Source organism: Selaginella moellendorffii, unplaced genomic scaffold, assembly GCF_000143415.4.
Source record: "Selaginella moellendorffii unplaced genomic scaffold, v1.0 SELMOscaffold_89, whole genome shotgun sequence".
Lineage (NCBI taxonomy): Eukaryota > Viridiplantae > Streptophyta > Lycopodiopsida > Selaginellales > Selaginellaceae > Selaginella > Selaginella moellendorffii.
In genome coordinates this window covers 408,488-422,863 of record NW_003314350.1, presented here as the reverse complement: position 1 = coordinate 422,863, position 14,376 = coordinate 408,488, and the positions used below count along the sequence as shown (strand labels likewise).

Genomic DNA, 14,376 nt, shown 5'->3' with positions numbered 1-14,376 from the left:
GCCTGATCAAACACAGATGGCATTTTCGGGCATCTGAGAGGCAACACATATGCACTGCCTCTGTCCTCCCAAGAAAAATGTCAAAACTCCACCCAAAAAAAAAAAAGAAAAAAAAGAGTCAAAAGTCAAAAAGAGGTTACTCTTTCGTGTAGCTATAGGAGAGGACGATCGATAGGTTGATGCTGGGAAGAAAATAGATTGCCTACGAAGCCTTTCGGCTCGCGCAGATCTATCAATCTATCGACGTAAAACACACAAGAAAGTCTCTGGGAGACACTGTTCGCACCTGGAGCATGTGTTATGTGCAAGATACCTGTTTTGTGGCGCCCAAGAGCTCGATTTATCACCGGCCAAGATCTCAAGCGTCACCCATTGCTCCACCACCAAGATTTCGGCTATTCACCATCATGTGTGAAGGAAAACAGATGATACGTAGGCATCCTGTAAAAGTCGAAAGTAGTGGTTGCAAGCGAATGCGAAGGCAACGTGCGAGAAATTTGTAAAAGTTACGTGCTTGAAACACCACTCACTTTGATCGTACTGATGCCCATATACGTGTGCTTTGCTTGATGTTGGCAGGATAGTCTGTCATCGTCAGGTCGTCTTGGCTTGATTCATATGGAAACTCCTGGAAAAATTAAAATACGATGTCAAAACAGAATACCGAGCTACAGTTTTACACGAGGTGAGAAGTTCTGGTAATATGGTTGACAGGTTCGCTTTGGCTGGTCTGTGGAACTTCTTCTGTGAATATACAGCTTCTGCACGGGGAGATTGTCAAATTTGAAAACGACTTTCTGAAGAAAAAGAATCAAAAGTTACCGGGATTTTCTGGAAGTCCTTCGTATAGGCTCCCTTGCTCACGGAGAAATTTTGGTCGTGATTGCGACCCGCAATCACGGAAAGTTTCATAGAAATTCATGGCTTGAAATTACACCCGGCTTAGCGAATAAGATCTCACAAAGCTACCGACCAATTATCGGGCATGCGATTGTCACCTGTAAACAGAGTCAAAACTTCTGGAAGAGACCGAAATGCAAACGAAATCACAAAAACTTACGCTGCTTTTGTATGCGGAGTAATTCTTTGAGGATCACGTCGGCAATCTTCTCAGGAGAGTACTTGGTCACCATGTCCTTCCTTGCTTGTACGCCTTTAGCTCCTGCCTCGTCGCGGTACGTGAACACCCGCCTCATCAGGCTCCGTAGCTCGCTCACCGACGGCTCGGCCCATTTATGTCCCTTGAAAGCTCCCTCTTTGATCTCGCTCAGTCTCTCCACTGCTAGACCGTAGCTGTTGTCGGGCGTCATGAACTCCGTGGAGCCTGACCAGTTGGTCGCAATCACTGGCAGTTCCATAGCCATGGCCTCGACGTGAGGCCTCCCCCAGCCTTCTCCTCTAGACGGCAGCACGAAAGCACTGGCGGCCTTGTACAAACGCGGAAGATCAACCTGTGGGACGTGCGCGTCACGGATGTAAACTCGAGGCCAGCCGCTGGAATGCTCTTCTAATCCCATCGCTCGCGTGAACTCCAAAACTTTGTCACCGAAATGGCCATCCGAATGGTAGGAGCTCGTCAACACATACAAAGCAACGTCGTCGTCGGCCGAAAACTCCTCCAAGAATGCCTGTAGTAAAACGTCCCAGCCTTTCCGAGTCTCCCACTTGAAGATACTGAGAAAAACGAAGCTACTTCTTGCCAGAAACTCCGAATCCTCAGAACCTCGACCCAAAACCCGGCCTGCTGTGGAGAGTTTCAGTGGAGTGACTCGCCCGGGATCGAAAAAATGCGTATCAACCGCTTGAGGCACCTTGACCAACTTGGAGCGTAAAACTCCACTGGAAGCAAAAGTTTCCACGTTAAACTGGGAAGGAACCCATACCTCGTCCATGGCATTGCAGCGCTTGACGTGCTCGAGAGACAGGCGATCGGTCTCAAACATGGTTCTGCCAATGACGTAGAGAGGCTCGCGATAATCACCAGGCGGGCATGGAACCGTCGAAAAAAGCGGTGGAAACCAAGCTCCCGGCTCGCTGTGACAGATGACTATGGATTCCCTGAGCTGGATTTCTTCCCCATTCATCCTGAGCAGCAGCTTCTTTGTCTCGCGAGGGAGCCCATTCCAGTACTGATAATCTTCCAAATCCCCATGCTGGACGATCTTGATCTTCGAAATTTCACCGCCCCGGAGGGATTGGACGTAGGAGAGCGCCTCGGAGCCATAGCCGCTGGGAGAGAAGAATGGCGCCATCCAGAGAAGCGAGAGATTTCTAGCTGGGGCTACTGCTATTCCCGATGATCCTAACCAGCAAATCCCTAGCCTAGAGAGCAGCAAATCCCTGCACAGCGTGTACTGGGAGACGATCGCCGCGAGAATGGCAGCGGCCGCGGCGGCGAGTGCCCAGATTTTCATCCCTGGCTAAAAACCCTAAGATAAAGTTCTGCGCGGGAAAATACTAGGGTTCTAACGAAAGCCCTAGCCATGGACGACGATGCACTGGTACGCGTCAAAACGCTCGACGGGCAAAGCATTCTCGTCGCTCTAGCTGCTGCGAAGAAGATCCAGGAGCTCAGGGATCTTCTCGTCGCGAGGAAGTGGCCAATGCTAGACGATGGAGCCGCAGCGCAGCGATTCCATTTGATCCACAAGGTAAGCGAGAAATTTCCAGGGTGTGAATGAATTTCGAGGGATTGCGCTTGCAGGGAGTGAATCTCAGCCCTAGCACGCCGATCTCATCGCTGTTGCTGCAAGACGAAGATTTCATCGCCTGTGTGCCTCACGCCCGAACGAAAATTTCGTCCGATGCTCCAGCGGAGAATGTAAGTTCCAGCGCCAGTGTTGCGGTTCCTCCCGACTCGAGCAAACGAAGGAAACAGTATACGAATCCAGGAGAGAGTTCTTCCGAGTATCCTCCATCACTCCAAAGGATGGAGAGAGTTTTCAACGCTCTAAATTCTGTGTGTGGATTTCTGGAGAAGAACCGGATCGAACTTACGTGGGCATCTGTCAAGAGTGCTTTGCAGCATTCATGCACAAACATTGACGAAGTTGTGACTCTTGCGGACATCAAAGATCTTGCTTTTATTTGTCCTAAGGTGAGGTGATCGGCAAATCGTTACTTCACTCATTCTTTGTCTTCATTCGTGCAGGTGATAGTGGTGAAATGTATGACAGGAGACGAATCTCAGGACGTCTCTATTACCATGGAAATTTTTCCAAAGTCCTGTCATGGTAAACGAAATATGTCGGACAGTGCTTTGACGCAGCTGACTCAGAGAAGAAAAGCAGCCTTCGATTACGCTGTGAACGATATAATTTCAAACATACGGGTATGGGTGTCGTCTCCTGACGATGTGAATTTACTTGCAATGCAGGCAAAGACTGGCGTCGAGTCTGATGTTACATTGGAGCAAATGCGTTCATATGCAAAGGAGCTTCGTGTTCCCGGTGGAGTTTTAAGAACAGGTCCGCTTCTATATGCACGCACAGTCCCATGGCGTGCAAATTCAGGTTCTTCAAGTAATCGACGACAAGAACATTGCAAGGTCTGTTCGAGAGCATTTTCTGTTTTCTATCTGATTTGATTCAGCAGGATGTCAAGACACTATCAGCTTCTGAAATGGTAGAGCATTTGAAGGAAGTGCTAGGAACATCTGGCCAGGTCAGTTTGTTTTTCACTTCAATATATCTTACGCGGAAAGTGTTACAGATAATTCATTGCGAAAGATTGAAATGCCGACATGCTGAATTTGGTATGCTCCAAGGTGAGCTCTCAAATGCTACAAAAACTGCTTTGAAGAACATTGGTGTTGCTAGACTTTATACACACCAGGTGGACAAACCAAAAGAAGTTTCTAAACAATGTCCGTTTCTTCTTATTCGTCCTTTTTGCAGGCATTGGCAGTGGATGCCGCTTTGATGTCCAAAAGCATTGTAGTTTCCACCTCTACCGCAAGCGGGAAGTCCTTGTGTTACAACGTTCCTGTTTTGGAGTCTATGTTAAGCAGCACTGAAACATGTGCTTTGTATTTGTTTCCAACCAAGGCAAGTCCACGGTGTTCTTTTATCTAGCTCAAGAATTATCCTTTTCCAGGCCTTAGCCCAAGATCAATTACGGGCTTTGCTAGCTTTCTCAAATGATATAACGGCGGGAGTGTATGACGGCGATACGAGTCAGGCTGAAAGGCAAACTTTACGAGAGAAGGCCAGAATCGTAAGTTTCTCTCTGATATATGCTTTAATCTTTTGCACCTGACTTCAGCTGATAACTAATCCGGACATGCTTCATTGCTCGATTTTGCCGTTCCATAAACAATTTGCACGATTTCTTTCAAACCTCCGGTAAGCGGGATGGCTTTAGTCTGTTGTCTAACTACGTGTATCGTCCAGGCACCTAGTGATTGATGAAGCTCATGCGTATCGAGGAGCTTTTGGTTGTCACGTTGCTCTCATCCTACGTCGGTTACGGCGCATATGTGCTCATTGTTCGTTTTCTTTTATTGCGTATACTTTTGTTGGCGTTTACCGGCATTGTTTTGCAGTATACGGTACTGTGCCGACCTTTATCGTCTGCAGCGCCACAGTAGCAAACCCAAGGGAGCACACAATGGTATCGTGTTGGTTAAGTTAAACGTTTTTTCATCTCTTTTCTTTTGTTCTAGGAGCTTACAGGCCTGAGAGAGGTCACGTCCATTGCTGAGGATGGAAGCCCATGCGGTGAAAAGCTGTTTTTACTTTGGAATCCTCCCGTCCGGGGGATCAAGGATCCTGGAGACGACAAGCCAGCCAAGCGGTTCAGGTGCAAGCTCTTGACATTTTGAAAGGTTTACGCATTTGCCCCTTTTGCAGCCCAATTCTAGAGGTTGCGTATCTCTTTGCCGAAATGGTGCAACATGGACTACGGTGCATAACATTTTGCAAGACTCGTAAACTTTGCGAGCTTGTTTTGGCATACACGTAAATTATCCTTTGCTCTTGAGTATTATGGTTGACATCATTTTTGCAGTCATGGTGTTTTAAAAGAAACTGCGCCTGATTTAGTCCACACTATTCAAGCGTATCGCGCGGGCTACACTCCAGAGGTCGTGACAACGTTATTCAAATATCTCATAAGGCTCTTTTCGATAGGAACGGCGACGCATCGAAAAGGATCTGTTTGGAGGAAAGCTCCGTGGTGTGGCCGCAACAAGCGCTTTGGAGCTTGGCATTGACGTTGGAAGCCTGGATGCCACGCTGCATCTTGGCTTTCCTGGTACAGTGGCAAGGTGAGACTGTTTAAAAGCGTCAGTATGGCCTGATCGTGTTTGCAGCTTGTGGCAACAAGCAGGACGAGCTGGCCGAAGGGAGAAGACGTCCTTATCAATTTACGTGGCATTTGAAGGGCCTTTAGACCAGCATTTCTTTAAAGAACCTTTGAGACTATTTTCGAGGCCCATTGAAAACGCGCAGATTGATTCTCACAATCCACAGGTATAAAAGATGACAGTGACACATTTTCAGAAAATGTTTTCTCGGTGCAGGTCCTGGGACAGCATCTGACGTGCGCAGCATTTGAACATCATCTGCATAGTGTCTACGATGAAGATTATTTCAGTACCAGCTTGGATGGAGCAATATCGGAACTTGTCCGAAAAGGATGCGTTGCCCGTCATCCGAGTTGCTCAATCGTCAATTCCTGGACTTACATTGGAGAAGCTGTACGTATTTTTACATATGGGAGACTCTCATTTGTGTTGTCATTTCAGAAGCTACCCTCGGCTACCTTCAGCATCAGAGCGATCGATCCAGACAAGTATTCTATTGTCGATGAGGTTACTAGCAAGGTTATTGAAGAAGTGGAAGCAAATAGAGCGTTCTTTCAGGTTTCAAAGCCGATATCGTCGTACTAAAGCTTTACGAGGATAATCTTTGCAGATTTACGAAGGTGCAGTATATATAAATCAGGGAAAAAAGTTTTTGGTAAACAGGTTAAACCTGACGGAAAGGTTGGCTTTCTGCCGTCCAACAGATGTGAAGTACTATACTAAAACTCGAGACTACACCGACGTGCACGTTGTCGGCAGTGAACTGGTAAGCTTAGCTTCGCGAATCGCTTCTGAAAGCTAACGAACGAAGATGAACAGACTTATCCAAAAAGAGCCTCAGATGTCAAATACCGGCTCACGAGTGCACAAGTGAACAGGTGCCAAATAACGACGTCCTGGATTGGATTTCGAAAGATCTGGGAAGTTTCGAATGAAACTTTCGATTCAGTTGATCTTCACCTTCCAAACGTTTCGTACGATTCTCAGGTGAAATTTTAACTTGAGCGTGGAAGGACTTCCGACTTGAGTCTGCATTATAGGCGGCTTGGATTCGTGTTCCCAACGAAGTCAAGGAAGCTGTTGAGGCCAAATGTCTTGATTTGCGAGCTGGCCTTCACTCAGCCTGTCATGCACTCTTAAACGTCCTTCCGCTGTAAGTTTTCCTGATTCAGAGGCTTGAAAATCAACTTTCTCTTGCAGATATATCATGTGCAACCCGTCAGACGTCGGTACAGACTGTGCTCACCCCCAAGATAAACGTTATTATCCGGTAAGGTTGCTTGTCTTCGATCGTTGTCCGGGTGGCATCGGGATTTCTGCTCAGGTGAAAAATCTTTAGCAGTTCAAGCGCCTCCTTCTAACCTGCATTTGTATTACAGGCGCAGCCACTTTTTGCGGAGTTACTCCAGGCGGCATTGGAACAAGTGCTGTCTTGTGACTGTACTGGGAACACTGGTTGCCCAAACTGCGTTCAGGTGCGTAATAGTAGCGACACTGTTTGTTTTGCTGCTAAAGCTCTGGATTTTCAGTACTTTTCATGTGACGAATATAATGAAGTCCTAGATAAGACGGCAGCCATCCTTATTCTTCAGGTGAGGGGCTGAGATTTTGTCGATTATATTAATTCACCACTGATGTACGCTTTCCTGCAGGGGGTAATAAAAGCCGAGGATGCCCTGCGAGAGGAAGCCACCAACACATCGTGTCCATAGGTAGATCTGTGTGTGGGAGCTAAGCAGATACATTTTTGTCAATGTAGGTCCAAACTCGGTAGTCAAATATTTGGTGGGAGGCCTGGCACTCGATGTAAGTTCTCTCCTTTTTACTTTCCGTCCGCTCTGCGCAAGAGGCAAGTTGTCTTCCGTTCTTTTGATGTGGAATCCCATTAACCAAAAGGCATTGTGTTTCCTTACAGGCAGGGAGCAAAGCCAGTTTAAGCGGTCTATTCTGCGGGTTTAAGTGCACTTCTAGAACATCCTCTGGAGCGTTACTAGCAAAGTATCACAGGCTGCATGCAAAGTGGCAATTCCAGGCCGGCATGAGTGAAGGCAGGCAGGCAGGCAGGCAGCCTCCGTTCTCGAGTCCTAAACAGGGGAAGATGGGAAGAAAAGCCAACACACCAGAGAACAGCAGCAGCACAGAGGGGGTCTTTTTCACATAAGGAAGTTACAATCAGGAGTTAAGGAGGAGAACACAGAATCAAAATGTCCAGGGAAAGAGACAGTGGGAAATGAATGATCCAACACGGCGTGGGGGGGTTCTGCAGTTGCAAAAACGAATCGTCGTAAGGCCGAGTAACTTTGTAGTAATGGGGGCTTGACTGGGAAAAGGAAGAAGATTTTGCTGTCCAGCTCAAGACAAGCCAAGCATTTTGTGGCAGGGAGAACGTGTGTGCCAAGACACAAGGATGAGAAATAGAGCCATCACTGTGTCTTGTCCACGTCTCGGCAGCGATGGCCAATGTTGGTCGAATTCTTTCGCCGAACGGGCTGGTATGGACAAGCCATTTTCTGAGCGAAAAGAGAATCTCGAGTCCATTTTTGCAATGCTGCTCCGGATCTCTCTTTATAAGATTGCATGCAAGATCTAATCTCACGTAAAAGTTTTCATCTTTTGCTGCTGGGCGGAGGAGTAATGCGCGGGGAAAGTTGATTTCTTTTCGTTTTTTCTTTTCATAGATGACAATTAACTAGATATTTTGCTCTCTTTGTTTTTTTTCTTTTTTGCTTTCTACAGCGAGGAGTGATACGCGGGAAAAGGAAGGAGCAATTATCTCAGCAATCTATACAAGCATTCCGAGCAGCTCCTTTCTTGTCCAATGGAGCGGAGATTTGTCGTCTCGAGCAAGTCCACGGCCTAGCTAGAGTGAGCCTCGCTCCGGGCTTGCAGAGACTTGAATCTTCGGGATCAAATTGTAGACACGTACGCGCAGTGAAGTCAGCATCCGAGCGCTGCACGAGCTGCTGGAAACTCAAATCGAGCTTGTACAGCTTCCTTCAGCAGCCAAATTTCCAGCAGCAGGCCTTTGAAGAGAGGAAGTGAAAGAGATTAAAAAAAGCTCAGCGTACCGCATGAATGTGAGGAACGCCGAATCAGGAGGTACGTGCCAGTTTCGTGAAAATTCCAGAGCCTCTGACAAAATCGTTCGCTGTTGCAGGTGCAGGTGTCCGAAAAGATGGAACAAGACGAAAAAATCTGGTTTGAGAGCTAGTGATCTTTAGCTCCCAGTGAAGAAACTCTCGGAGAAAGCAGCAGGAAGCAGCAGCAGCAACAACAGCAGCAGCAGCACGAACGAATTTTAGAGAAGATTATGAAGCGAAAGAAGAGACGATGAATGATCAGAAGGGGGGCCTTCCGCCAGCTGCAGCAGCCCAAGCCAGGATATCTGGAGTTATCTGGTTTCCCAGCGACACCTGCGGAAGATTATACAGAGACATGGCGCAAGGATCATTGGGGACGCTGCCAGGACCCATTCCTCCCGAAGGACCACCTCCCGATCCTCCAGCGGCTAAAGCCAAGTGGTGTGGAGGAAGACCCGGTCCACCTCCATTGTTTCCGTTCAGCATCCCGTGCTGATCCTGCTCGTGCTCGTCCAGAGGCAAGCGCTCTGCACAAGGTCCGAGAAAGGAGGCGGCTATCACCAGTATCGGACTTACGGACATGAGAGCCCCTACGACTAGTCCTCCAATGACTTGTCCCTGCGCTCCGGCCATGGAGATGGTGAGTCCGGAGCTCGGACAAGTTGGCATGCTGGACGGACTAGAAGCATTGCTTCCGCCGCCACCACCACCGCCACCACCACCGCCGAAAAGAGACGGTGACGAAGTTGGCGGCAGCGGCATTGGCATGAGAGGCTGCGGTGCCGTGGGCTGCATGAAGGTGCCGGACATGGAGAGGATATCAAAGCGTCCGTGGAGAGTTAAGACCGAGGCCGAGTTACCGCCGGGTGGTACCGTCGGCTGCCGCAGCGTCACGTTGGAGACTGTACCGCTGGCGCCGAGCACGCACAGGGAGCGCTGCCTGCGGCGTGCGAAGGTTGCAATGCACTCGTGGACGTCGCAACCAGAGGCGATCTCGAGAACGTGTGGACGCATGCCAGTTCCTGTTTCACGGGTGATGATTATCGGCGGCTTGGGCTTGTTCTTGGAGCCGGGTGGTCGGCCTCGGGGCTTGCGGACAACTTCGCCGGCTTCTCCCATGGCTTTGTTCCCCATTCCCTTCCTCATGCCTTTGTTGTTTCCATTCCCTTTGTTGCTTGGAGTCATGGTGTTTTGGCCGCTGCTGTTGCTGTACTCATCCTCTTCCGAGTTGTGCAGGGAGGGACCTTGCTGCCCGTGGTCGTGCTCCTGGAGGGGTTGCATTGGCTGGAACGAGAATGGAGGAGGCAAACGACCAAGCCTGCTTGGATCCATGCTTTCCTATCTATCTTCTAGCTTGTACTAACCCTTTGCCTTTGCTGCAGTGTGCTCTCTTGCTACCAGAAAATGCGGGAGCTGCTGTCGCGCTCTAGAACTGGCCAAAAGAGCGAGTTTTTCCTCTTCGTTTTCATCTCCAACCCACCTGCTATGAGACTGTTATTTATCCCTGGACTGAACTGACCATCAAAGCTGAGAATTCCCTGCATTCTCCGGCCTACGTGAGAGACCCATGACCTGCGGAAACAAAACCAAGTACCTGCTGCAACGTTGGAGCAGAAAATCGAAGAAAACTCTCGGCCTCAACTCAGATCAGGCTCAACTGTAGCTCTACCTCTCAAACTTAAAGAGCAGCGAGAGAGTGGGGGGAAGAGGAGGAGACGAGGTAGCAACGAAAGAGCTAGAGATACACGCTTGAGGAGGAGCAGCAGCAGCGGCGGCAGTAGCAGCAGCAGCAGCGGCCTGTTGTGATTCTCTCCTTAAAAACGCGACCAAGAGCCGAATATATGAAGTACAAGAAGCACAGCTTTGAAGACCCGGCTTTCCTTTTCTACAGCTTGAAGTGGAGAGGCATCTACCGAGGTCTATAACCAGCCAGCAGCAGCAGGAGCAGCAGGATCGGGCAGCTCAGCTCTCAGTGATTTGATGTGAGTGGTACATAAAAAAAGCCACGCATTTTTATACTCACGCTCTCTCTCTCTCTCTCTCTCAGCGCTTTGTTTTTCCAGGACTCTTGATTGATATTTGCAAGGATGGAGATGGAGAAAGAGAGAGAGAGAGAGGAAGAGGAAGAAGAAGAAGAAGAAGGAAAGGGAGGTGATGATTTGGGGATATGAGCACAGGCTATAGCTCCACAAGCAAACGGGAAGATGAACAACTGGGAGTGCACGTGTAGGATTCAACAGCAACAGTGTTGCACGAGGCCGCACATGGACGACGGTCACTCCATAGCACCTATTACCTCGGTTCTTGCTACTGCTCAAACAAGGCGGATTTTTTAACACTTCCAAGGCACCAACGAGAGCGAGATTGAGCTGCTTTGCTCCAAGTGCTGCTCCAAGTGCTGCTTCCGCTCCAGGTACAGACACACTTCGCTGAAATTCTAGCTCTGCGCTTGTGAGGGATGTGGGAGTGGCTGCTGCCTAGAGAGAACTATATAGCATAGCTACTTTGCTTTGGAAGTGCTCACTCCGCTGATGGGCTTTCGTTGGGTTTCAGGAAATTTGCATGGAGCGGCGGACAGAAAGAATGTGAGGGTGATATTATATGCGGCGAGGAGCGGAAATAGAAGCACTTGAAATCTGGAGAAAAGCCAAAACGAGGAGAGGACTGTCCGACCAACGGGCGACGAAGTTGCGAGTACTAAAAAGAAACCATAAAGAAAAGGAAAGAGGAAAAGAAAACAAGAGCGATCGAGCGACGCGAGCGGACGAGCCAAGCAGCGAAACTAACTCAGACGAGACTGAGACCGCCCCGAGCCATGAATAGAAAATGATAGAAGAAGAGGGGGCTTCGTACACATCAACGAGAAATTTGGAGCGGAGAAAAATGGAGAGACTGCAGCTCTCTCGAAAAATATACTACATAACAACAGGAGGGAAGCGGAGAAAGAACAACGAGTTATCGAAAGCGGAAGAAAAAGAAGAAAAGCAAGACAGGACGCTCCACAAAAGCTTTGGCTTTCAAGAGCCCTCCAGGATTGAAAAATCAAAGAAATCCAGCGCCGGGTCCTCCGCTTGAGGTAGCGTGTCGCGCAGGTGGTGTTCCGGATGGGTCCCTTTGGTTCATGAGACCGAGCGCTCAACGCTAGGCAGCCAGCGGAAGAAAAGAAAAGAGGACCAGATTTGTGGGATATATTGGCCGAGAAGGAAGGAATCGTTCAAGTTCGCAGCACTAGCTCAGCACCGCAGCAGCAGCAGCACTGTTCCTGTTCATGAATAGCGACATATGGGCCGACATCGCCAGAGCGACAAGCACGTAAGTTTAGTCTCTCAAGACTTAATCAAACTCTAAGAATCCCTGCTTTTCTTGCTTTTCTTTCTCTTCTTTCCAGGAGAGCGTTCGTTCCTGGCGATCACCACTGTTGCTTGCCTACCACCTCTGGTCCAACGCAAAAATACCTCTTGCTCTGGAAGATCATCGACCGACTAGATGGCTGGAAGATCATCGACCGACTAGATGGCTCGAGCGACTTTCGGCCCGGCCGTAAGTTTTTCCGTGCTCATCAATTTGAGTCTTGCCTTTGGTTTGAACAGCCAGCAGACAGTGCAGCCCACCATCTTTTACCGCGTCCCCGCGTGATGATGCCGTCGTGCACAGACAGCAATTTGACTTTGGTGTAGCAACAAGTTGGCTGGATCATCGTGGCACACACACCGCATAGCGATATGCGCGCGCGCGCACACTATACAGAGGTATTTCTCGGTATGTCTGCTTCCATTGTTTTATTCACTCGTTTATCGTTTTATATGCCGCTAATTAATCTAATCTAATGCTCGTCCCTCTCTTTCTCAGTCCTTGAACAAGAGATGCTGTAAACAAACAAGAGATGGATCAAAAGAGTCTATGATTGTGAACAGGGAGGGAATTTCTCTGCTGCCAGAGTGTAATGACATGACATGATCCAGCCAGCCAGCCAGCAAACACATGGCCAAAGTGACCGAAGTCTTACTTCCTTGCTGGAGAAAAACTTACCACTGGGCTCATGCTTACTGCTGCTGCTGCTGCTCCAAGATCTCTCCAATGAGAGGTATGTATCTTCTATACCTCTTTGTTGGTGTTTCTTGCCAGGAGGGATTAAAAACAGCCCATGTGATGTTGCTGTGTGTGTTTGCTGGTTATCAAAGATTTTTGTTTTTCTTGGAGGTGTGATTTGCTTGCCTTGCTTGCCTGCTGTATTTTAATCCCTGCTGGTCTCTTTTTTCTTTTGCTACAACAGCTCTCAGGTCTCTTTGGGTCTCCAAATATGAGGTCTCTGTCAGCCAACAGGAGCAAACAATACAGACAAACTTATCTGGAAGAACAACTTGGGGATGAACGCTAAGTTTAGGTGGGTGATTTCCTTTTCCAAATTAGCTGCAAATGGAATGATTTATCTGGTGAGCTCCTGATCTCCTGATCTCTTTCTTAAGATAGAGTAATTGCCAGGCTTAAACCTCAGGCTTCCAGAAGGAACCGCACACATAATGTCAATCATCAAACGATTTGTATGTACGTTTCTTCTTCTCTTTTCTCTCTTTGCTTTCCAGACGACTCTAGCAAGCTATAGCTGACTTCATAATTGGGGAGGTGCCTCTCCAGTTATAATGATTTCATCTATTGGAACTGGGAATATGCCCCGTCCATGCATCGAGCAGCAGGAGAATCTGGAAACGTGGGACCTTTTCTCCTTGGCTGGCTGGCTTTGTTTTGACGTTCAAGTTGAAACCAAGGCCACGAATTCGAGAAACAGGAATCTTTGGAACCGCCGTCGGATGTGGGCCGAATCAAGGGACAGGATGCAAACCAGCCTTTCTTTTTTAAATTGACGCCCAGTTGCAATCCTTCCTGATGAGATTGGATTGATGTTACAGCTGCCAATGCTTGATTGACTCATCTGAGGAGAGGTGTTAGCAGCCCATGATCCATTGCACTGGACCGCATCAAAACAAAAACACCCCTCAAGAAAAAAACATTTTAAAAATGCATAGATAGGAAAGCTGCTGTTTTTCCTGAATCCTTCTTGCTGCCATCTGTTTGTCTGTGCTGGGCCTAGGAACAAAAAAAAAGGAGGGAGGGAGGGGCACTTGCTTTCCACTAGGCATGGAAATTAACAAGAGATTAGTATGAAAGTGAGAGGATGGATGGATGGGAGGAGGAGGTGATTTTTCCTCAGACTGCAGCCAGGGTCTGTGGCAGACCTGCATTTGCATTGTGCAGAGCAGCTGAAGCAGAAATTTTTATTTTCAATTTTTGAAAATAAAAGAATTACTAGAAAGAAATTTAGAGAGACTTGGTCAAAAAGAGCTCAGTCAAACAAGCACAAACAAACACAGAGACAGGATGGTGACATATGTGTACTGTTCTGGAGCTCTGTGTGAAAAAACCAAGCTTTCTTTCCCGTTTTGGCAGTGAACACCTTTGAAATTAGGGTTTCCTCACGTAAAAGGCAAAGGGTTTCCACGTTTGAAAGATGCTTGCTGGTTTGGTCAAGAATATTCGTTGCAGAGTTTTTGTTAAACTTTTGCATCTGGCACGATCGATCAAAAGAATGCACGTAAGAAAATTTAAAAAAAAAAGTGTTACCATCAGGCTAGAAAACGAATTGTTTTTTGTGACCTCATTTCATGACGATATCAAATTTTGCACAACAAGTTTAGAATCGTTTTGATGGTTTCGCCGCTCTTTACCACGAAAAGGCCATGATGCTTCTTTGAGGGAGAAGAAGAAAATGTTGTAGAGCTCATTGTTGCAATACATTTGTCCTCTGTTGGTGCGTATAATCTTTTCCTTTTAAAATTATTTTGGATATGGCGAAGATCTAAAGAAAGAAAAAATCTCCAAAAGTTTTGGGACAAAAATGGTTGAATTCCTTGTATAACACTTCAAACAAAAAACTCCTGCCAGTACATCCTTTTTCGTGACACAATTGAAAACTCTGAACAATTCTTAAAAGTG

General features: G+C 47.7%; 3 protein-coding genes and 1 long non-coding RNA gene across 4 annotated transcripts; 2 read left to right on the top strand and 2 right to left on the bottom strand.

Moving 5' to 3' along the window:
* Window positions 1–121: 121 nt before the first annotated feature.
* Window positions 122–2,414, bottom strand: LOC112341740. Its single transcript, XM_024662349.1, has 3 exons — window positions 1,061–2,414; window positions 823–998; window positions 122–761 (listed from the first exon to the last, which is right to left on the bottom strand). The coding sequence occupies exons 1-2, from the start codon at window positions 2,412–2,414 to the stop codon at window positions 958–960; spliced, it is 1,395 nt and encodes a 464-aa protein (XP_024518117.1). The 3' UTR covers window positions 122–761; window positions 823–957.
* A 69-nt stretch (window positions 2,415–2,483) lies between these two features.
* On the top strand, window positions 2,484–7,916 carry LOC9638071 (uncharacterized ATP-dependent helicase YprA). Its single transcript, XM_024662348.1, has 26 exons — window positions 2,484–2,651; window positions 2,705–3,097; window positions 3,152–3,547; window positions 3,595–3,663; window positions 3,712–3,834; window positions 3,897–4,046; window positions 4,096–4,215; window positions 4,264–4,343; window positions 4,392–4,486; window positions 4,544–4,611; window positions 4,664–4,800; window positions 4,851–4,958; window positions 5,008–5,083; window positions 5,130–5,266; window positions 5,312–5,471; window positions 5,522–5,698; window positions 5,747–5,863; window positions 5,916–6,071; window positions 6,125–6,292; window positions 6,346–6,458; window positions 6,506–6,629; window positions 6,685–6,780; window positions 6,835–6,897; window positions 6,958–7,017; window positions 7,065–7,111; window positions 7,221–7,916. Exons 1-24 carry the CDS (start codon window positions 2,484–2,486, stop codon window positions 7,015–7,017), a joined length of 3,354 nt encoding a protein of 1,117 aa, XP_024518116.1. The 3' UTR covers window positions 7,065–7,111; window positions 7,221–7,916.
* A 99-nt stretch (window positions 7,917–8,015) lies between these two features.
* Window positions 8,016–10,362, bottom strand: LOC9638617 (AT-hook motif nuclear-localized protein 23). The gene is made up of 2 exons (XM_024662321.1): window positions 8,374–10,362; window positions 8,016–8,328 (listed from the first exon to the last, which is right to left on the bottom strand). Exon 1 carries the CDS (start codon window positions 9,715–9,717, stop codon window positions 8,644–8,646), a length of 1,074 nt encoding a protein of 357 aa, XP_024518089.1. The 5' UTR covers window positions 9,718–10,362; the 3' UTR covers window positions 8,016–8,328; window positions 8,374–8,643.
* Window positions 10,363–12,494: 2,132 nt separating this feature from the next.
* Window positions 12,495–12,952, top strand: LOC112341724. The gene is made up of 2 exons (XR_002990658.1): window positions 12,495–12,769; window positions 12,856–12,952. It is a non-coding gene; the product is annotated as an uncharacterized LOC112341724 (long non-coding RNA).
* Window positions 12,953–14,376: the final 1,424 nt, after the last annotated feature.